Source organism: Sturnira hondurensis, unplaced genomic scaffold (assembly GCF_014824575.4).
Source record: "Sturnira hondurensis isolate 20B ecotype Veracruz unplaced genomic scaffold, ASM1482457v3 Scaffold0014384, whole genome shotgun sequence".
Taxonomy (NCBI): Eukaryota; Metazoa; Chordata; class Mammalia; order Chiroptera; family Phyllostomidae; genus Sturnira; species Sturnira hondurensis.
The window spans coordinates 38,638,468-38,662,475 of NW_028087015.1; the positions used below are offsets into that span (position 1 = coordinate 38,638,468).

Consider the following 24,008-nt stretch of genomic DNA (forward strand, 5'->3'; position numbering starts at 1 on the left):
TGGGCCACTGAGCACACTCAATACAGTGTATTTACAAATACACTACATACAGCCAAAGCACCTACATAAGTGGGTACACTGTGAGAACAACTATAAAGGAATTGTTTCAATTAATGGAAATGTCTGGGTTTTACTCGGAAACCCAGTGTATTCGTTTTTGAGAAAACAAATACTACGTAAAAGCACATGTATGTGCAAAAACTGCACATTACAGTTGAATTATATATTCTGAATAAAGAATACCTCCACACTCTTGTTTATATTAATCTGCTACAGCACCTTATGAGGTGAGAATTTCACTGCCCGAAATGAGAAGACACCCCACCAACCACAGACTCTCTGAAGGACCCGCGCGGCCAGCACAGCTGCACTCCGCCATTCCCAGGGGGCTTGGCTGGGCATTCTGAATGAGCACGCTTCTGTGCAGTTGAAACAACGCCCCCGCCAATTGCTGACTTACTTCTTCCATGGGCTGTGGGGAAGTCTGCACACAGGTGGCCACAGTGGGGCTTCGGAGATTTCCCACAGGTTCTTTGGCATCTTCTGTAGGGAAGCGAGGAGGAAGAGAAACTGACCATTGAAAAAGAATCATTTTATTTTTTAGGTGGTTCAGGGATATTACAGGAAAATATATATATATTTTTTTTAAAGATTTTTATTTATTTATTTATCTTTAGAGGGGAAGGAGAGAGGGAGAGAAACATCAATGTACGGTTGCCTCTTGTGTGTCCCCTGCTGGGAGTTGGCCTGCAGGGAACCTGCCTGCAACCCAGGCATGTGCCCTGGCGGGGAATCGAACCGCGATCCTCTGGTTCGCAGGCCCGCGCTCAATCCACTGAGCTACACCAGCCAGGGCTTACAGGAAAATATTTAATGGCAGAAATATTTTATATTTTCCCTACAGAAACATTCTTTGGAAATACCTAGAGATAACCCCTCAGAAGACAAGAGGCCCATGGCAATCACAGAAGTGAGGCGCAGGGCCTAATAACTTAAATGCAGGTTAGGCGTTGACGTGTCCAACATTTCATAAATATCAAATTGTCTTTTTGGTTTTAGGCTATTATAAACGTACTAGTCTAGATAGGACTAAATAAGTTATTGAGGATAATCATTCATCAATTTCAAATTAATAAAGCCAAACAAAAAAATTAGCCATGCAAACTAACCTTCATCGTCTGATAGGTATGCATTCATTTCCTCCTGTGTAAACATTTCTATTTCTAAAAGATCCGCATCAATATCTATAAATTCTTTTTCAGTATCATCGGTGACAGAAATAATACCATTGCATTCTTTTATTTCATGAGTTTTGGCTTCAGCGGGCATCCTACTGACAAAAATGAAGCAGCTAAAATCATAAGTCATTCTTGGAAACAAAGAGCTTGCTTTCAAGGGATTCCATTCATTGAAAGAGAACAAACTTAGTTTTTATATTTACACAGTCTTTGGTGTTTTTACCCTCGTCTGGGCCACAGCAGAAGCTCAATAAGAGGCCGCACAGTGAATGGCTGAACGTCCCCACTGTTATTTACTGACAATATTAGAATAAGGTCAATTTATCTAAATCTGCCATTCTCGCAGAGGACTCTCCCAGCCCTGGGATTCAAAGGCTTTCTTTGCTCAAGCATTGCTCCAAGGGCAAGAATGGATGAAACGGTCAGTTCAACTTCCTCTGACAGCGGCAAACACTTGACACAATAAAGGGCTCTCTCAGGATGAATTCTTCCCTCTCCCAGAAGATGGAAGACAGACTAACAGGGCAGAAACATACTTTGCAATGACTTGTTAAAGCACTTTCGGGAAACTCACTTCCTGGTTTCCCAGTTCAAAGACATACCCAGTCCTTTAGCTTCCAAGGGTTCGATTCTTCCCTTTAAGCCCAAACACCATCAAGAAAAGTATCATCCACTGAACAGAAGCCTGCAATCAGCAACTTACTTCAAGATGCTTTGACGAGCTTCATCGTGACTCTGTCTCCCCTCCGGCCCACTGTGAGTGGGTCCTGCCACCACCGTACAGCCATCATCGGTCTTGGGGTCACTCTCAGCTTCGGGTCCACTCTGACAGCCAGCAGAAGGACTCTCTGGCACCTAAAACAAGCCATTTGTAGGAGGTTTCATTACTGAACCGCATACTTTTCATTTTGTCTTTACATTATTAATATATTCTGCAGAATTTCTCCTGGTTAAGTCTCTTATTCCTTTGTCAAGTATAGAGCACACATCTACAGCTCAATACTTGATGTCGAACAGTGATCAAGTCTTTATCACACCTGGAAAAGCAAACCTGGCTACCTAAATAGTACTCGAAAGAAACCAGCCTTACAAACTTGTAATCAGCAACGTTTTCAGACCACAGAAAAAACAGCAGTAAAAATGCAATGTGGCTTTCATTTAATTCTCATTACTATATAATAAAGTCATTAAATAATTACTTCAAAATGACATAGTAGGCAAATATATAGAGAGCTAAAAATACAATGGATGTAGATCTTTTATCTCTTTTTTTACATATTTAGGTAGGCACTACCCAGAAACACAAATTTCAGCAACAACAAATATCACAGTATCTTAAAAACTACCTTCAGATAACAGAAACTGATCTTTTATAAAACCTGCAAAAAAAACTCTGAAAAAATAAAACACCCCCCCCCCCACACACACACCCTTCATCCTAGAATACACTATTCTTGAATGAAAGTACTTTCAACTAGAACAAATGCAGAAGGAGAATATGGAAGGGGAGGCTAACCAAGGTGACAGAGAGGCTGCGGAGCTCCCCTCCTACAGACGCACTAAACGTACAACCACACACGCGGCAATTGCTGCTGGAAGAACCCACAACACAGTGCTCTCCTACACCTCAGGCAACTGAGAGAATGACCACACTGAAACGGGCAGGAAGGGTTGAGATACATGCACCATGCACCCCACCCCAGACACAGGGCCCAGTCCCTGCTTCTCTCTCCAACCTTTGTTAAGGTTTGGACCCCACATGCAGCACCCAGACTTCTAAGACTCCCATTTGAGGGACGGGACCTCAAAACACCTAGCTGTGCAAGTCAGGGAGGCTTACATCCACGAGCCCCGTGGGACCACAGCAAACCAAGAAGCCAGTTTAGCAGGTACGTGAGCATAGCCACAGCTCTCCCCACTGGGCTCAGCCCAGAGAGGCAGGCAGGGGCACCCCCCTGCTTCTTCTGGAAGGGTCCACCTGCACACTCTGCACGCTATGCACGCTGCTGCCTAAGAGCCAGGCTTCTAATTTAGCACACACCTAGGGGCTGGCTAGCACCCTTCCCAGGACCAGGAAAGCTGAGAGCCACCCCCCGCCCCACCTTCACCGCCTTGCCCTAAGTGGCCGGGATCCCCCTAGAAGAAGTTTGCACACACATCTGGCACCCACTTTTGCAACTGCTGACTGAGGGGCGGGTTCCAGGTCACCTGGCTCTGTGAGCCAGCAGGGCTCGCCTTCAGGAGGCCCACAGAGCTGCCGCACACCAAGCAGCAGCTCCTACTGGGTGCAAGGGCACCCCTGTGGCTACAGACCCGGGCCCAGTGTCTAGAGCTGGCGGACACCCACCTCCTGTTCCTCCACAGCAGGGCCTTCATGACATACTTTGACTCAGGCCGACTGAGGGTCTGGCTTCCCATCGGCCTCCATCTAGGCGATAAATGTGACCCACCCACCCCATGGGACACTGAGAGACCCTTGGAGCCACTAAGAACAAAGGAGGAGGCTTGGACAATCACCAAAGTTTCAGGGACAACCAAAAGCCCAAGGCAGGCTGGCTGACAAGGTGCCTCTCCCACACAAGGCCACCCTGTCCAGCCCGGGAGAGGTGCCGTTTCATCTAACATGCAGGAGCCAACACAAGGTCAAGGAGATGAGGGGCCTAAGGACTATGTTCCACACACACACAAAAACCAAGATAAATCTCCAGAAACAGATCTTGTAATAGCACTTAAAATAATCTTCTTTTTCCTTTTTTAATAAACAGACACAAAACTGCAAAACCTAAAGGCCTCTATGGAAGTACTTTTACTCTAATTAATTACTTTTAAAATTTTGCCCTGGCTGGCGTGTTTGCCCTGTCCTTAGTGGATTGAGTGCAGACCTGCAAACCGAAGGGTTGCTGATTTGATTCCCAGTCAGGGACCTGGGTTGAGGGCCAGGTCCCCAGTAGGGAGCGGATGAGAGGCAGCCACACATTGATGTTTCTCTTTCTCCCTTCTTTCCCCTCTAAAAATAGATAAATTTTTTTTAAAATTAGAGGAACCACTCGAAGCAAAAAAGAAAAAGTGTAATACAAACTATAATCAATCTTACCAACTTCATTTCTTAGTGATCCTTCAACAGATGGGGAAATATAAACATAGTTTTAATCTAAAAAGAGAATTCTCCTTTATAAGTAATAAACAATATAAGGACTTACCTTAGTAATGGCATTATTGGCCTTGTAGGTAGCAAGATAGGGTTGTTGCAAAAGCCACAATGATGCAAGGATGGCGGCCGTGGAGGTCCTCACGCGAAGGACAGGGCTGCGCCCGCAGGGTGCTCCAGGGAGGCGCGTGGTGCAGGGCAGCCTGCGGTCGGCCCACCGGACCATCCACTCCAGCAGCCTCCGCAGACTGCCCGGGGTGCTGCTCAGCACTGGGGGGAGCTCCTCTGCAGGGTGAATATCGCTGCACTGAATTGCTTCGAAAATACATCTCCTCTTAATGGACTTGGGAGTCCAAAGAACAGAGTTCATCAGTGTCTGGATTACAGGTTTCTCTGTGTTGTCATCTTGCGTTCTGTAAACTGACTTTTGTTTCAAACCAAACAATCCACTCTTTCCTTCACTTCTATTAACTTCACTCCAAGGGTTCGCTAGAGAAGGTCTGGCCCCTCGACTGACCACTACAGGAGCCGAAAGCGCCTGGCTTTCCGACTGTTCAGGCTCACGCGGCTCCGGAGCAACAGCAAAGCAGGAGCCGGCTCTGAACACGTTCTGGTTTCTGGGTTTGCCCGGACGTCCTTTGAATGTGGTATGTATATCAAAAAGCAGAGGGTTCAGTTCATGTTCTCTAAGGTGTGCAGAAAAACTGGTTAGAAATGGGATGCCAGGGTCCTTGGAACCACCTGTGTCTCTTTCAAGAACGTAACTCAAGAAGAGGTCAAGGAACTTTATATACTCATCATCGTCCCGTTCAAATTCCCAAACGCCTATTACAGGAAGTGCATTTTGTGATAACTTTTCATGATCCTCTTTTCTGTTAAGATTTTCTTTCTGATTACCTATTTTCTTTTTATCATTGGGCTTGGCAATCAATGCAAATTCCATGTGATTTGGAGCATTTCTATAACAAAACAGAATTAGAAAGGACAATATTAAAGGTCATTTAATCACTAAAATTCTTGACAATAAAAATTCTCTCTACAGATTAAGTCGTATCTTTTTTTCATGCCTCGATTACCTATCTTTCAAATCAGGGGGTTGGACTAAAGGATGTATCTCTAAGTGTTCACTCCATCTGAATATTCTAAATCTAAAAAATATCACACATTAATATTAAAAGGGAAAGTTTGTGTCACAAGAGATTAAAATGTACCCACAGAAATTTCCCTGTTAAAAACCATGAAAGTTGCCCTGGCCGGTGTGGCTCAGCTGGTGGGAGCATTGTCCCATGAACTGAAAGTCCATGGGTTCAATCCCCAGGCAGGGCACATACTTAGGTTGTGGGTTCAACCCCTGCCACAGGCCTCACACAGAAGGCAGCAGATCAATGTTTCTCTTTCACATTGTGATTTATCTTTCTTCCTCTCCCCCCTCCCCATTCCTGTCTCTCCAAAAGCAATGAAAAAATGTCCTCAGGTGAGGATTAAAAAAAAACATGAATATTATTGGGCGGGGGGGAGTCCTAATGGGCTAGAATACAAATACAATAAAAACCACAAGGCACCAACACACGTCAGCGTGGGGTTCTCGTTCCCCTCGCGCATCCACCCTTCTCAGCACCAGTACAATGTGCCTGAGTGAGCAGGACTGCCCTCGGATTCCTTACCACAAAGAGCATGGGGTTTTTAAAACACTTTCTACTGCTATTAAACCTGTGGGGCAGGCCCATTAACTGCCAACCATAATTATTTTTAAACCTGTTCTCTCTCAACATGGCCCTTTGGGCAGAACACAGATCCCTAGTTCTCTAAAAGAGAATTAAAGGGTTCCTTAGGCACCTGGGCTAAAGTCGCCACCTCTGTGTCTCTCCTTATTACAAATACGCAACAGCAGCCTCCAGGGTGTTCCAGACAGAAGCTGTTTGGTGAAACGAGCACACCACTTATTGGTTTAAGCAGATGTTTGAAGTGGATGGAATTACCGCACTTAAGCAAGATTATGGCCAATTATATAGCCTTTCAGTCAAGAGAAGAATAAATTACATTTCAGATACTAGAATTATAAAGAACAAATCTGTTTAACTCACAGTAACAGGGGTTTAAATAACAAATTCTCTCAATTTATGGGCAAGTTCCAAAAATGAATGTGCAATTTCCTTCCCTGGAAACTTAAAAAAATGACATAGCTAACTCAATAATCCTAAATTATTTAAGTCTCACTTTTACTAAAGAATTAAAAGTCTTCCAGGGAACCCTAGGGTTTAATCTAGCCATCTGATTTTATACTTTCTGGGGGCAAAACTCTTTCGTCTCTCAGGAGCAGTTTTAGTAGACTTTCCAGTGCACAGTCTCACTCCGCATTCCTAAAGTCCGTGGGAGGGGGCAGGGAGCGCTTCTTTCCTTTGTTGGTATGACAGTGAGGTGGCTGGGACGAGAAATCAGCTCATCGGTTGCCTGAACATACTGAAAGCATTTTTTCCCCAAAGGAAGTGGATGCTTGCTGTTAAAAGATCCCCACTGTACCTTTCAGAATGTGTCCTACTTTTGTCTTCCGCCAACAGAGCTTCAGAGACAGGATCTGCGTCGCTGTGCACCAGAGAGCTGCCCAGGTCGGTGAGTGTGCTCTGGCTCAGACTAGTCCCCAGGGAAACCCTGTCCAAACCTGCGCCCTCGGCCGGCGGCGGTTCTTCCTCAGCTGGTTCCCATATGTTCGTCTCAAAAGCACCTATGTTTCTCTGCACACGCCTTAGGGCTTTGACCCTCACTTTGTCGACGGAGTGCATGAGGGCAGACATCACTTCCTCAGTGTGGGGACCTAGGCGGAAAAGAATGAAAGGCCTTCCAGTTCCCTGAGCTGCTCCAACGCAAGCCATGAGGGGACCCGATTCTGGCCCCTCCCGGGGACATAAAATCTAACCGACAATGGAGGCTTTATTTCCCCATTCTTGCGGATCATGCTTCGGTCAGTATTCATTGGAAAGCTCGTCTGTGCTTTAAGGCAGAACTGCAGAACCTGGAGCAGGTCCACTAACGAACATAAGGGGCAGCCCTGGCCGGTGGCTCAGCTGGTTGGAGCAACATCCCCACGGCTGGATCCCTGGGCAGAGCGCACGCAGGAGTCAATCGGATGAATGCACAGATGGGTGGGACCAGAGGCCGCTGTCTCCCCGCCCTCCCGCCCCTGTCCAACCCCCTTCCTCTCTAAAATCAACTTTTAAACATTTTTTAGAAAAAGAATAAAAGGGACAAAGCCCAGACTATAAAAAGTGTACCCTGGAAAACAAAAATTAAGACGTAATTTAACCACCTCAAAAGTCAGAAAAATGATTGTAAAAAGAATCACTAATATGTTTTCTAATTCCACAGTGATAAATAAGAGAAAAATTAGTATAATTTTAGCCGAAGAAACAAGGACACCTTTCCAATTTCAACTAATGGGAAACAATAAGGAGGACAGTTTTTCGAGGCTGCTTATTAAATTTTAAACATTAATACATAAACAAGACATTTAGACAATGTCAAAAATATATTTAAGAAAAATATAAATCACAAATATAAGTACACTAATGAAATAATATACAACCACAGGACATAACTAGACTTAAACACTACACTGTAGTTCTTAAAATGTGGGTAATTCTAATTCTTTAAAACCTTCCACAACATGGTCAGTGTACTTAATGCTACTGAACTCTACACTTACAATGGTAAATTTTATATTATGTATATTTTACCACAATAAAAAATAATTTCCACAAGGATACCTGGAACACATAGGATAAAATTAGAAGCATAAATAACCACAAAGAGAAAGGAAGAATACTAGTTTTCAATAAAATACCTACATTGTGCAAAGCACCATCTGCTCATCCTATACATTTTATCTCATTTAATCCTTTCAGTACACATTTGCAAAGCCACTGTTAATATCGTCATTCACAAGTAAGGGAACGAGACCCAGAGAGACCGAGCAATTCAGTTACTAAATGACAGAGCCAGGACAGGAAGCCAGGGCTTCATGGGACGCCTTCCCGCGATGGGAAGGCCCTCCGCTTCCTCAGACCCATCTCGGAGGGGAGGGGAAATGCACAAGCTCCAGGAAAGCAGCGCTTTCGAAACACGAGGAGCCCTGGTCAGGTAGCTCAGTTGGTACAGCACCATCCCCACGCACCAAGGTTGCGGGTTTGATCCCCAGCCAGGGCACGTGCAAGAAGCGACCAATGAGTGCATAAATAAGTGGAATGAATGTTTCCCTCCCTCTCTCTCTAAAAATCAATACATCAAAAATATGAGAATCTTCAGCAGTTTTTCTACCAGATAGTAAAGAAACAACGGTACCTTTCACAACACAGTGCCTGAGTCTCTGTTGGAGAGAGTGGTATTTTTCTCTTAAAGGAACCCTTATGTCCTCAGGATTGGGAAATGCTTTCACAAAAATCTCTGCTACCTTTAGAAAAATTCAAAAGTGAGTTGTATGAGTAGCAACATTCTTAATCAAAATAAAACCCTTTAAAGTCTCCGATTCTGACTTAGGGAACACCGGCCCCCCCACAGCACCTGTCGGATGGGTGGCAGTTCCGCGATGAGGCTCAGAATCAGGTCCTGAGTGAGTTCTTCGGTATTAGAGAACCGAGAGAAGGGCAGCATTCTGCAGGCCCACTCCACGGCACGGAGGCAGCTCTCCACCACGCAAGAGTCAAACTCCACTCGGAGACCCTAAACGGGTGTTGAACAAATTCACTTCCTGTTCACTTTAGACAGGCAGACCAGAATAAATTCCAAAAAAATTTTTTTACTATGAACAGTAAAATCTATCAAGCGATAATTTCACAAGTAATCCTTGTTCATTTTTTTTATTCTTTTACAAGGCAAATTACCTTCCTACCCTCCGCATCTTCTCTTGCTTTCTGATACTGTCTGCAACTGTAGGATAACTCATCCCGGACGTGCAGCATCCAACACAAAGCACAGAGCTCCCGGAAGCAGCCTGGACCAGGGATGCAAACGGGAGAGGAGACTGCATGAGAGCGCGCACCGCCAGAACAGCCCCACCTCTCTGCTCGTCACTGTTCCAAAACAAATGCGTTTAGTTGATTGTAAAAGAAGCATATGGTCATTATCAAAACCTGATCTAAAAGTTATGGCAAACCCTCCAGAATTTTTACATACGTTATTCTAGAGTATTTCGTGCATGTCAGTTGCATAAAAATACTAAAAATATTGTTAAAGAATAAATAAACGTGTTTACCAGTTTTCTTGCTTTAAACTTTATAGTATGTTGTGAATACTTTTCAAGCCAATACAAACAGCTGTATTTAATACTGTAAGTTAATTTATTTGGAAAATCACTTATAGATAAGCATGTAAGTTTAAAAATTCAATACTAAAACAATTTCCAATATCAAACGATTTCTTTTATTGAAAGCAATACACATACATAAAGATGCATAATACCATATCACGCTGTTTTCTTTCTTCTTCCCCTAATGTATCTTGGATATCTTTCCATGGTGGTAATATACATAGTCTGTTCATTGCCAGCAGGGTATGGAAACTTCCCCAAATCACATGTAAAATATATCATTACTAATGTTAGGACCTGATTTCTAAGCAAGCAGTTTGCTTTGGACAAACCTATTGCTTTAATGGAAACTTCATCAAGCTTCTTGTCTCCAGCTGCTCCAGGTCGAAAGAATGCTACGCCTCCTATACAGTAATTAAGTAATGACTGAGGAAAAGGACTCAGTGAAGGAAGGGACCCTTTCATTCGAATCTGAAAGTAAAGAATGACAGAATACAGTGTCAGTTGCATAGATCAGTTTTTAAGGAAATGAAAGCAACAGACAGCAGGCGAAGACAAACCATGGAGAATGGGATGCGCAGTGCAGTTCCTATATGACGTAAGAAAACAGCCCTGGAATCAATCAATCGGCTGCAGTGTCAGAAATCTGGCTCACAATTTGTTAAAAGATTTTATTTATTTATTTTTAGAGAACAGGGAAGGGAGAGAGAAAGAGAAAGAAAAACATCAATGTGCAAGAGAGATCTGCTGCCTCTCACACACCCCCCAACTGGGGACCTGGCCTGCGACCCAGGCACGTGCCCTGACTGGGAATTAAACCAGCGACCTTTTGGTTCACAGGCCGGCACTCAATCCACTGAGCCGCACGAGCCAGGGCCCGCAATTTTAATTCTGAAATTCACCAGGTTCAATCTCAAGAAAGAAAAAAAAAGATTTAATCAAATTACCTACCTGTCACTCAGTTATGGTTGTATAAAATTAATTGAATGTTTTTCCTTTCTCCAAAAAATGATAAGAAAAATAAATTTAACTTTCATCTAAAATAAAACCATGTGTAGTAGCTTAAATCAAATGTAAACAAACAAAGGTAGATCTACATGCGTAAGTTTTGAAAAACTAACCCATCAAGGACAGAATTAGAAAGTCACCTTTTGGCAACTCCTAATAAAATAAGGGCTCTAGCAAGGACCATCAGCAAACGCCAAATTAAGGGGAAAGGTGGTGGCCGATGGCACATGTGACAGTGGGTGGGACTGATCCGCACTCACTGACCCATGTCACAACCACTGAGAGTGATATAAGGGGAAGGGGTTGAGGAGCACGAGTTGGCTGTTCCGAAACAGTCACGGGGTGTAAAGTCCAGCATGGGAGGTACAGTCACAACTGTGCGCGGTGCCAGGTGGCACCAGGAAGACGGGGGACCACTCTGTAAAGTATGAGACCACCCAGCCACTGCACTGTGCACCTGAAACTAATACGAAACATCACGTGTAAATTGAAATTAAAAATATTAAAAAAATAAAACACTGAAAACACACACACATGCATGTGCTCATACACATACACATGGAAAGAAAGCAAATGGGAAAAAGATGAAACAATATCCAAGAAACAATATCTAAGAAACTTAAAACCTGGTGATAGATTCCTTTTACCTTCACATTTTTAAGTTTCCACAACAAAAAGTCTTATAAAACACTGGTCCCACGTTTTCATGACTTATTTTTTATTCTACCAGGGAAGTGGTTGTTCTATACAGTTTTTTTTTCTCTATATAGTTTTTAAATAAAGATTTTTAAAAAAGAGTTTCAGCTCTATAGAAAAAGTGCAAAGATCGTAGTACAGGGTGTTTCCACCCACTTCCCTCTATTATCCACAGCTTACATTAGTATGGTGCCTTTGTTATAATTAATGGACCAATACATTGATACATTATTAACTACCGACCATACGTTATTCAGATTTCCATAGTTTTTACTTACTGTCTTTTTGGCATTCTATAATCCCACCCAGGACACCACATTCCATTTAGACACTATGCCTCCTTCTGAACTTTTGGCTATGACAGTTCTCAGACTTTTCTTGTTTGTTTTTGTTTTTGTTTTTATTTTAGTTTTTACTTCTCAGTCTACATCCTAAATAAACTTAGCCAGGTACTTTTGGTAAATAAAAGCTTTAAAAATGTACATAAATACATCATTAATTTTCTCATGTTAATATTATGTCAAATGAGAATCTATGACCTGGGGAGAGCTGGTGAAATTGCTCATGTTCATATGCATAACATTTTCGGAAGGGCACGTAAGTACAGTGGTTGCCTCTGTGGACTGGGAGTCCAGGATGAGAAGGAAACCCACTGTCCCCTAACTCCTGATTACTACTGGCCTCCATGATTTCTGACGAGAAATAAGCCATTAATCTCATCCCGTGTGCAGGGTGAGTGGCTTCTCTTGTTGCTCTCCAGATTTTCTTTTGGTTTTTGGCTTTTAACTTGACTTTGACTACGACGTGTCTACGAATGGGTCTCCAAGGTGATCCTACTTAGAGTTCTTTGAGCCTCGTGGAAGTGTGGGTTGATGTTTTTCATCCAACTTGGGGCATTTTTGGCCATCATTTCTCTGAAGTCTCTTTCTGTCCCTTTCTCTCCTCTGCTTCTGGGGATCCCATTTGCATACTGTGGTACATGACAGTGTCCCACAAGTCACCATCCTCTGTTCCCTCCTGTTCCTCAGACAGCACACTCTCAGCCGACCCATCCTGCTGGGTGCGGGTTCTCCTGCTTGCTCTGATCTGCGGTGGAGCCCCGGCTCGTGAACTTTACAATTCAAGTATTGTACTTTTCAACTCCAGAATTTCTATTTGGTCTTCATTAAAAAAGAATTTCTACCTCTTTATTGCTATCCTCTTTTTAGTGAGACATCATTCTCATTCATCCCTTTAGTTCTTTAGAAATGGTTTCTTTATTAAACATATTTAAGACAGCTGATGAAAATCTTTGTCTAGGCAGTCCAACATCTTAGCTTCCTCAGGGACAGTTTCTATCAACTGCTTTTTTCCCATGGGTATGAGCCACACTTTCAAGTTCTTGGATAAATGTTCTCTGGATGGTTACAAGTCTTCGGTTAATATCTAGAGTCCTGAACAAGTTAATCCTGACAACTTGTGCCAATATCCCCATCGTTTTGGGAGAAGAACAATGTTTTAGATGTCCTTACTCTGCCATTTTCCCTGCACCTTCACTAGCTCTTTTGAATTACGCTACAACATGCACCAGACTTATTCAGCGTGTTGGCAGAATTCCGTTCCACGTGGTTGTAAGACTGAGCACTCCCGTTTCCTCGCTGGATATCGGCCGGGGGCATTCTCCGTCTCTAAAAGCTGCCTTCATTGCCTGGTCTTCAACCCTCTTAAGCCAGTAGGTGGGCCGAGCCCTCACTCTTCTAGTCTCCCCGTCTGCCTCCTTTCTCTGGCTTTCCTTTTGCACTGAATCTCACTGGATGTCTCTTCTGCTTCCCTTCTCGGCTTTAAGGGCTTCTGTAGTTACACTGGGCCCACCAACATAAACCAGGATAATCTCCCTATTTTAAGGTCAGCCAATTAGTAATATTAATTTCATCTGCAAAGGTCCATCATACCACATTAAGGCATTAATAGCATCGGACTACCTCTTGCACCATGCTTTAACAAGTAATTTAGTACTTGTAAAAATTTTTTACGAGGAGAAATGTCTTTAGCTATGGTGCCGATTTTAACAGAGTCCACAGTCTTTACACACTAGTTGAATTAACTGAAACTAGATTAAGTGAGATTATTGTCAGGAGTTGGTAAGATCAAACTTCAATGCAAATATAATTTATAACTTTTAAAAAAGTTTTCTACAGTTTTCTACAACAGTCCTGGCTGGTGTGGCTCAGTGGATTTGAGTGCCAGCCTATGAACCAAAGGGTCGTTAGTTTGATTCCCAGTCAGGGCACAGCCTGGATTTCAGACCAGGTCCCCAGCAGGGGGTATGTGAGAAGCAACCACACATTGATGTTTCTCTCCTTTTCTTTCTCCCTTCCTTCCCCTCTGTCTAAAAAATAAGTACATAAAAATCTTTAAAAATAGTTTTCTACAATACACAATTGTAAAATAAAGTTTCCTATAACACTCAGTTTCAATATACTGAAATTATTAAAACCAATCTTTCAATAATAGAGGAAAACTCTTTGTTCTCCTCAGTAAATATACTTTAAAAATTGGGGGATGGTAAGTTATAGGATAAATACAAACATTTCTCTCTAAAAAAGACTAATTTCAAAACCAACCAGATAAGCAACTTCTTAGAGCCTCTCTCGGGGGTCTGTCCCATTAAAAAAAGTTGTAGATTCTTATTTTAAAGGTAATAATCAAGGGCCAAATTAAGGCTATTTGGTGCTAATATTTAATTCCACATTCACAGAGAGACACACTCCAGGCCTACAAAGGACTTGTAGCTGGATGAGGGACACAGCGCATATGTCCCCTCTGGCTGCAGATCAGACAAGAACGCAGCTCCAGCCAGGTGGCAGTCAGTGTAGGAGCCGACGGCCCCAAGGTCACAGTGAACTGCTCACCTTGGCAGACCGCCCGGGAGACAGGCAGGTGGAGACCGCTGAAGGGAAACACAGAGCCAGAGGCTAGCTCTCAGCCTCCATGATCTGACCTTACATAAGCACCCCAGAACACAGGCAACACCTCGGGGAGAAGTCAGAGAAAACCATGAACTGAGTTCTAATCCTCAGTGATTGAAGTGGGGGGAGAAATGTAACTGACACTACCTGAAATTAGCGGACTGGGTTAGACTTTCTACCGTCAGGCAGGATGGGACTAACCAAGACCCAGTTCAGAGTCCTCACCTTTCAGCACAAAGAACCTGGTCTGTCTAGATTGCTCATTGCTAGTAAATCTCAACATGGCTATAGGGCAGGGCCCCTTTGGGAAATGTCACTACTACTGACAGTAATAAACAGTAGCACATTGAAACAGGCTGCGCGGGTGCATACCTTCTGCATGACCTTGCGGGCCCGCCGCAGCTGCAGGATGTACCACTGCGCCGCGGGGAAGGAGCAGCGTGCTGCCCGGAAGAGCAAGAGGAGGCGCTGCAGGACGCCAGACAGCTTCTGGCGATTCTCTTTCTCAGCTTTCAAAAGGAGATCATCACCATCTTCCTGGAGAAAATAAAGCAACAAAATTTATAGCCAGCCATATGAGAATTCAAAGTGTTGAGGTGAAAATAAGAGAGTGCTTCTGAAACCAGAACATTTCTGGAGATTTATAAAAAAAAAGATGTTGAGGCTTAGCCTCAGAGATTTCAACTATAGCTGTTCCTAGTGCTAAGAACACATTTCTCTCCCCTCAAACGATGTGGGGGGCTAACCACCCGACCCCAAGCCCTCCCCCACGACAGTGAAAGGCCACCACCCCTGACCCCACAGGCCCAAAGCTGCAGGGAGCCCTTCCCAGGAGAAGGCCCTTCCTCCCTCTGCCTGGACAAACCGTCCTCTGTTTCAGCGTCAGCTCCTCTGCCAAGCCCTCCCCCTGGGCTACTCTGGCACTTTGCTCAGACCTCTCTCTTACAGCTTTTACTAGTTCACTCTGCATTGTGTACACACGTTTCCCACAACACTGAGCACTACCCCGGAGCAAAGGCCCTCTCGTGTGTGTGTGTGTGTGTGTGTGTGTGTGTGTGTTGTCGCGGTGCACAGAATGAAGTCCAGCGTGTGGGAGAAGGGTCCGACAAACGCTTCTTGAAAGACGCCATTCAAGTCAGTAAAGATTAACCTCCCCGAAAAGGAGATAATGCGTTAGAAACGTCTGCTTCCCACTGCCGCCACGTGTGAGCGTCCTGTTTTTAGCCAGATATCTGCCCCTCCCCTACACAGCCCGCATGATTCCCAGCTTCCAGGGAAGGCTAAGCAGGCCCTGCACTGTCCCTAGCCAAGGTCAACTGACTCAAGGGCAGGCAAGTGACCTCAATCAGTCTCAGAAAAGTGAATCTCAGTCTCCTGCTTGGAACGCTCGGAAGGAAATACTTTCACTGCTTTTCTGTACCCTTTCCCTCTCCACGGCCATGGACAAGGTGCCCTTAGAAGGTGCCGGCAGCCCTCTCGCTCCCACAAAGGGAGCCGCCTTAGGAGCTGACACCTTGGAAAGCAAACGAGACAGAATCCCCCGTCTTTGGTGGCATTAACAGAGGCAGAATGAGGCCAGTCGATTCTGACTGTTTTCTACTACGCAGCCCTAACCCAAAGGATTCTGATAGATACAGAGTGACAATTAGTAGAAATCCTACCACTGAGGTTTACTTTAACAAAAATGATAAATGAAGCACTAGTAAGGATAGTAACCACTCCAACTAATATCAGCACAACGTATCCAACAATGCCTCCAATGTGATTCCAATTTCCACACCAAATGCTGAAGCCTCAGACACGAGAGGGAAGAAGAATCACTGAGAAATACCATGAACTATTTATTCCTTCTCTTTGTAATATATTACATTTGAAATATTTTAACATATTGAAACAGCAATTAAGACTGTAACTCTAAATAAGGAATACTCTAAATACAGCAATTGAGACTGTAACTCTAAAAAAGGAAAGAAGTAGATACAGATAAGAGTTGCTAATACTGCAACAACAATTAGTAAAGAAACAATGCCAGAATCACTTCAAAATAGTAACATGTTAAAATAATTTCAATGTAAATAATTTACATTAACACTTCAAATCTTAAAAACAGCTAATTGTAATGTTATGATTTTCAATAAGAGCAGAGGAAAAGTTCTTGAGAAGAATACAGTATTGCTATTTATAAAACAGAATTACGGTTGAACAGTGCAGGAGAAAAAAAAAGACCTTTCAAATCAAAGGAAAATTAAAGTAAGTCTTTCAGAAGAGGCAAAGACAATGAGAAAAATACAAGGCTGAAATAGCGTATGGTTTCCAAATCCCGACATTTGTTACTTTGTTACCCTAAACAAATGTCTATGGTTTTAAAATCTGGATCTAGAGAAATGTCTCTCAATTTTGTTTTATTATTGCAATGATGTTAACATTTATTGAACACTCACTACGCCCTGGGGCCTAAGGTAAAAGGCCTTCACAGCTAACCCTCCCAGTGATGCCGCAGTCTTATCCTCATCTGCATTGTACGTAGAACGGTTGAAGTGCACTGTGTAAAACGACAGAATTCATAAACGGCAGAGCTGGGGTCCAGAAGTTTGTCTCCGGAGCTTGCTTTTTTATTATCAAGTTGATAGTTTTAAGAACTGGACGAAATCCACTTTAAATGAAAAGGGCAGGCTTACCTCACTCAGAACAGCTGGCTGAGGACAATACAGCGGGGGAGCTGGAAGGTACAAGCCGATGGGCACTAAGCCCCAGAGTCTCTTGCTGAAGTCCTTGGCCGAGTTCACCAGGAGCTGAAAGGTCTCCGAGAGGACGTCTGCATCGGCCATGACTGCTGCTTTCAACACTTCTTGCAATGCACCCAACAGCAGATTTACATCTTCCTCTTCGATGGGATCTACCCAACACAGAATTAAGCAAAATAATAAGGATGAACATTGTACTTCTCATTCTGAAGAAGCAGACTGTCAGAAATGAACCTAGTGGTTGGCATGCACACATCCAAACTTCTGGACAGAAACTTAATCACTATTCTGTTACTTTAAGATTATAGGCTATAATACCATATATACTTTTTCCAAAGTTATATGGCATTGCAATAACAACTATATAACAAATATATTTTTGAAACACAGTGATGAGTCAAAAATAATAAACAAAAAATTAGTACAAAAAATGAATGTCAAAAAAGACACCAAAATATACAACATTGTGTGAAGGCAGTAGGAGAGTAATAGTGATCTTTTAATTTCTTATTAGTGCTCTCACCATAGTACTTTTATTACAGAAGTTAATAACAATGACTTAGAATATTTCAAACATACTTGAAAGTACAGAAAACACTCAGGCACTGACTTTTCATCCTTGACTGATATTAACACTTTTGCTATATTCAAATTATATTCTAAAATAAAATGTTGCAGATATAGCTGAGACTTCCAAGTACGAACCATATTCCACTCCCTTTCTCAGAAGGCACCCACTCACCAGAACTTGGTAGGATGCCCTGAAACTCCTATCACACATGTGCTATGTTTTCCGATTTATATTCTCTGAGGCTTAACTCCTCTGTCATGTTTTCCAGTTCTTTCCTTTGTATCTATTTTGTATGTATTTATTTTATCTCTCTATATATATACTGTGTGTGTGTTTGTATAGAGAATTCAGGTTCCTTTTCTAGTTCATTAACCACCTGTTGAGTTTGTTGTCTTTAAATGGGTTTACTGAGGTATGGTTTACCTACACTGAAGTTCACCCTTTTTAAGTACACAGTTCAATGAGTTTCCACAAATCCACACAGCTCTGCAGGAACATCTCCATCACTCAGAAAGTCGTCTTACACCCCAATGCTGTCAGGTGCCCCCTTACTCTGAGGCAACCACTGATCTGTGTCCTGACCCTACAGTGTTGCTTTTTATAAGATGTCACACAAATGGAATCATACAGTAAGTAGTCTTTGTTGCTGACTTCTTCCATTCAGCATAAAGGGCCCACGATTACCCACACTGTTGCATGTTATCAACAGGTTGCTCTTCTTTATTAGTCAGTGTTCCACTGTATAGATATATATTTGTCCATTCACAAGCTGGTGGGCATTTTAGTTGTTCAAGTTTTTGGCTAGCATGAAAAGCTGCTAAGAAAATTCAAATACAGGTCTTTGGGTGGTCCTCTGTTTTTATTTTTCTTGGGTAAACATCCAGGGATGGAATACATTGAGTTTTTACTTCTTTTTTTCTAATCTCTGGATTTCACTTAATTTCTTTAGTCTATTTTTATTTTTTAAGATTTTATTTATTTATTTTTAGAGAGGGGGAGGGAGGAAGAAAGAGAAGGAAACATCAATGTGTAGTTGCCTGTCAGACGCCCCCCTACTTGGGACCTGGCTTGCAACCCAGGCACATGCCCTGACTGGGAACTGAACCGGCGACCCTCTGGTTCACAAGCTGGCGCTCAAGCCACTGCACCACCCCAGCCAGGGTCCACAGATTTACATTAATTACCCTGATACATGTACCAGACCACATGAAGGTAACGCACCTGTAAACTGTTTGTATTTTGATCCCGCTTCGTTTTCTGCTTCCAAAGAGGCTGGCTGACCTAAAAAACACTGGAGTTTTTCCTGGAAAATCTGTGCTGGAGTCATGTTTAGTGGCAGATTCTGACCCTTTTTCTTGAACCTGAAAATCACATTGAGTTAGGAGAAATAATTCCAAATTTGAAAAAAGCAACATTCACACATCAAGAACTAAACATAAAGTTTAAGAAACAGTGAAAATCACCGTCTTCATTCATCCTATATTTAAGGAGGAAGTAATCAGGAAACACCACAATAAGACGAGGATTTCGGCTCTCCACCATCCCGGCGCTCACGGGTCTCCCACCCTGGTTCCCCTGCTGCCCTACCCGTGTACTCTAGCCAAACAGAACCCAACTTGGTTTTTGCCATACATATGTCTTCGCTTGTGTCTGGTATGTTCTCTCTCCCTGCAACTACTCAATCCATCAAAATCCTACCTTCCTTTCAATGCCCACCTCAGATAACATCTTCTACATAGTGTTTCCATCCTCACTGCCCCGCTTCCCAGGATTTCTGCTCTCCCCACACCACTGGGCTTTCCTTGCTGTGGCCCATAAACTATAATAATGCTGTGTCCTGTTTTCTCTATTAAACTATGACTGCCTTAAGCATACATACTAGGTACCACCTTGTATTCACTGTGGTATCTGGCATATAGCTTGGCATAGAAAGGTTGCTTAACAAGTAAATGTATGGGTAATTATTGAATTGAAAAATATTAAAGACATAGCAATTCCATAATATTCAGAAAAGTTAAAATAAAGAGATTAGTTTGATTAGCTTAAAACTCAAATCCTGCCCTCCTGGCTGGTGTGGCTCAGTGGGCTGAGTGCCAGCCAGTGAACCAAAAGGTTGCCAGTTTGATTCCCAGTCAGGGCACATGCCTGGTTGTGGGCCAGTTACCCACTTGGGGGCATTTGAGAGGCAACCAATGGATGTTTCTCTCCCTCTCTTTCTCCCTTTCTTCCCCTCTCTCTAAAAGTAAATAAATAAAATCTTTTAAAAAAACCTCTCGAGCCCTGGCTGGTGTAGCTCAGTGGATTGAGCACAGGCCTGGGAACCACACGATCGCAGTTCGATTCCCAGTCAGGGCACATGCCTGGGTTGCAGGCCAGTTCCCAGGAGGGGACTCATGAGAGGCAACCATACATTGATATTTCTCTCCTTCTCTCCTTCCCTTCCTCACTAAAGATAAATAAATAAAATCTTAAAAAAAAAAAACAACCTCTTGAATCCTATTTGGGACAGACTAACCCTTCCACTGACTATAAGCTGTTCGAGAGCACTGCTAACAAATACATGTTGTAAATAAACATTTTAATACAAATAAGTAAGCTGCTGAGCTGTCCAACACAGTGTCCACCAGTTGCACGTAGCTATGTAAATTTAAATGAATTAAAACTAGATTGAAAATCCAGTTCCTTGGTCTCACTAGCCACACCTCAAGTGCTCAATAGCTACGCGTGGCTAGCACCACATTGGACAGCACACACAGAACACTTCTATCCCTGAAGAAGTGCGACTGGACAATGCTGAACTAAGAATTCCACAGAATGTGCAAAAGAAGTAAAAAATACTTTAGATGATACTGTTACACTATTCCTTAAGTTTGCCTAAAAACACACACCTCGTGAAACTGCCGTCCAGTTTGCAGAACAGTTGGAAGGCCACGCCAATTGAAACAGACGTCTTCCAGTCGCCAAGCTCACGCGCCAACCACACGGCTTCCGGAACCAGGCCCCCAATAAACAACAGCTCGAGGGCATATTCAACCGTCCACACGTGGGAAAGGTTCTGCTCTCTCACAGCTCGGGCCACTTCCGAGTGCGGGAGGGGGATGAACCGAAGGGGCCACTCTGCAAGTTAAAGGAAATGGACATCACAATTCCGCATATCAGAACTCCCACCTCCTTACGTGGCTACGTGTAACTCCTCAATCAGTATCTTCTACACGAAACCACAACACGGAAGATGCACACAGAGTGGGCTAAACTAATCGTTTGAGAGAAAGCTGTGGTAGAACACGTTAACCCTGAGGAATGTGCCTTGTTAGGAGGTCATGCGGCAAGTCCCAGCATTCTTAGCAAATGCAACAGAGCAGAGAAGCGACAGAAGAGGCAGAATCCGAGGGCACGGTGCAAAATAAAGGTAAATACAGTTTAATGACACGTTTGTGTCAGGTCATATAAACCAAGGCAGGCACGTTGAAACGCACTGGGTCACGGTGTACAGTTTATTAGCTTGGGCTGCTCTGAAACACACGTCTGCCTCTCCTACTAGATTGCGAACTTTGGAGAGCAGAGACTGAATTTTCCTCAGAATGTCATGCGGTAAGAAGCTTCTTTGCGGTAATACCCAAGCATACGAAGTGTTCAGTATATTAGTGCTTTTAAGAAAGTTGGGAAGTGTGGTTTTCGACACTCCTGACTAAACCACAAATCTGGCCTGGAATTAAACATGAAGGGCAACATGCTTTTCCCCACCTTTCTGTACTTGCCCCAATTAAAGCAACTTAAATAAGCACCTTGAACCATTATTTCTGTAAAAACACATATTGCTAAGATTTTCCCTCCCTCCCCCTCCCTGCCTCCCGCAACGTAAAATTGGTGCATGTGGGTTTCTGCTCCTTGAAGTGAAGTGGCTGGGTTCTCAGGGGACCTATGTGGCCTCCGCCCACACCAGGCACTAACTGTTTACCAGCTTTGGACACATTGGGACAGAAACAGAACATCTAGAGTCCAGCACCTGATTATTTGGCTGTGCACAGGCGGCCAGGAGGCTGACGAGATTGTGCCTTTTTTTCTTCACTGAGGAAGGCACTGTACCATTACAGAATGTGAGTGACTTAATCTTCTGAAAATGTGACTTTCACACGACAAATGTCACACTGAATAAGTAACTCCAAAAATCCCCAATATATTCACTCACTAGTTCTGATTAGAAAGGTTAGCATGAAATGTACTCTAAGTCAAGCCTGCTGATATCATTTTTAAGATACAAGGAGATCAAATAAATTAATGGACATATACAAAGTTTCAGATATTTAAATTTTCAGTAATCACAGTCTCAAGCATAGGAAGAGAAGGCAAAGCCTTCTCTCCTACCCTCTCTCTCACTGAGAAGATATCTATATAGGGTATAAAAAGGTGTGCCCCTCAGCTTTTATGAATGTGTATGAATCTGTCCAAAAACAATTCAATAATTCTATCCTCTCTCTTCCTAGAATATGATAAAGAGCAGTCTTCCGTAAGTATGTAAAGTGATCTGTACAGGTAAAGATCAGGAGCCCTGGCCGGTGTGGCTCAGTGGGTTGAACAGCAGCCCATAAACCTGAAAGGCTGCCAGTTCAATTCCCAGTCAGGGCACAAGCTTGGGTTGTGGACCAGGTTCTACCCTGGGGTGTGTGAGAGGCGACTAAATGGTTTCTCAGACATCGATGTTTCTCTCCCTCCCTTCCCCTTTCTCCGAAAAGGAATAAAATCTTTTTTTAAAGACAAGATAAAGGTCATGAGCAAACAGCAAGTCCTACAAATACTGCAGGGCAAGAAAGACAAAACAATTGGAGACAAATTTTCTAAGTACCAGGATTTTACTGATCACTGCCCCCACGTACATTTTTCTAAAATGCAGTACTACCCATCTTTTTCACTACAATAATGTGGACTAAGGATACAATTTGTTGTCAGAAACATTAATATCACAAATAGGCAATGTGTGATCAATACCCAGGCTGTGACCAAAAAAAGAGGACTTAAATATAAACCACTCCAAGAACAACAAATGTCAAAGGTACAAGGAAATAAAAAAATCCACTTCTGAGTCTCAGAAAACACAGCATGATGGTGAGCGAGTGGAGCCCAGGCTGTTCTCCAGCTTCCAAGTCAGAGTTAGGACCGGGCCGGGGGAGGGGAGTGCGGGGCAGTGGGGAGGGGGGTGTCTGGGAGCTGCTGGTCCTGGAAGAAACCCAGCGCCAGTCTCTCTGCTCACACCAGCTCCCTCACACAGCCACAAGCAGGTCAGGACCAGCTCAGGTGGTCCCAGGGAAATAGGGACCTACTAACCCACTAGGAAATGTCCCTTCTGATCCTACTCACACATGGCTCTCTAGGGGCCAGAACCTCCTGAGAACCCCAGGGGAGACTCGGGACTAACACTCCTGTTGAGGTGTCCCAGTGGGTGAGGGTCGCCCCTGCTCCTGCCCACACCCGGGGACAACTACAGAAGAACTGAACAGATATGCATGGGTCTGTGCACGGGCCTGTGATTGGTTGCATTTGCTGACCACTTGTTCCAACTTCTGCTAAGCTTCTAATTACATTGCATCTTCTTCCACTCTAACCCACCCACATATGCTTATACATATTTACCAGTTCCTGCTGTTTCCTGCTTAAAGCACTCCAGTAACTCCCTGCTGTACTTAAAATTCAGACTCCTCCTCCTGGCTGACACCCCCGGCCCCACCTACCTCTGAGTCCACCCCACATCACACCCCACCCCACCCTCTATGCTCCAGTCACCCGAGTCTTTCTTTCAGTCTCTTCTTCCTCTGGGGCTTTCGCACAAGATCAGGTTATAATGCCGTAAGTACTGATGCGTCCATGGTTGGCTCCTTCTCATCACTAAGAGTTCAGCTTCAAGGTCCCCCTTCAAATAGCTCGTCCCTAAGTTCACCATCTGAGACAGCCTCTCAGTCACAATGCATTACTCCACTGCATTTCTCTGCACAACAGTTATTAGTGTTGTTTTTTTTGCAACTTGATTTTTTTTTGGTTGTTTAGTTATTACTGTTTGATCTATCTTATTCATATACTCATTTACTGAACTTCCTGTCTCAACCTATTAGGTACGAACTCCATAGAAGAACATATATTTTTTTTTGTTTTGTTCATGGCAGTTAGAATAAGTCTGCTTTGAACGTTCAAACAAAAATTACAGATGTTTTCATATTATTAATTTCATATGGTGCAAGCTAACACATCGCCAACGCCTAGAACACTGCTTGGCACACAGGGCACCTAATGGGAGTCAGTAGAATGAATGGCGATCGTGGGAATCTGTGCATGCGTTCATCTCCATGGGAGCAGGGCGGCCATCC

At 43.4% G+C, this 24,008-nt stretch overlaps 1 protein-coding gene across 3 annotated transcripts in view; it reads right to left on the bottom strand.

Moving 5' to 3' along the window:
• The window catches only part of CPLANE1 (ciliogenesis and planar polarity effector complex subunit 1), a 93,896-nt gene that overhangs the window by 46,708 nt on the left and 23,180 nt on the right, over window positions 1-24,008 (bottom strand). For all 3 annotated transcript variants that reach the window (XM_037063197.1, XM_037063196.1, XM_037063195.1), the window contains exons 18-30: window positions 20,541-20,769; window positions 18,874-19,013; window positions 17,016-17,233; window positions 14,710-14,874; window positions 10,018-10,156; window positions 9,261-9,370; window positions 8,941-9,099; window positions 8,722-8,830; window positions 6,907-7,198; window positions 4,439-5,345; window positions 1,942-2,093; window positions 1,170-1,333; window positions 461-543 (exon numbers count right to left, since the gene is read on the bottom strand). In XM_037063197.1, coding sequence (XP_036919092.1) covers window positions 461-543; window positions 1,170-1,333; window positions 1,942-2,093; window positions 4,439-5,345; window positions 6,907-7,198; window positions 8,722-8,830; window positions 8,941-9,099; window positions 9,261-9,370; window positions 10,018-10,156; window positions 14,710-14,874; window positions 17,016-17,233; window positions 18,874-19,013; window positions 20,541-20,769 — 2,867 coding nt within the window. The remainder of the gene's footprint in view (window positions 1-460; window positions 544-1,169; window positions 1,334-1,941; window positions 2,094-4,438; window positions 5,346-6,906; window positions 7,199-8,721; window positions 8,831-8,940; window positions 9,100-9,260; window positions 9,371-10,017; window positions 10,157-14,709; window positions 14,875-17,015; window positions 17,234-18,873; window positions 19,014-20,540; window positions 20,770-24,008) is intronic.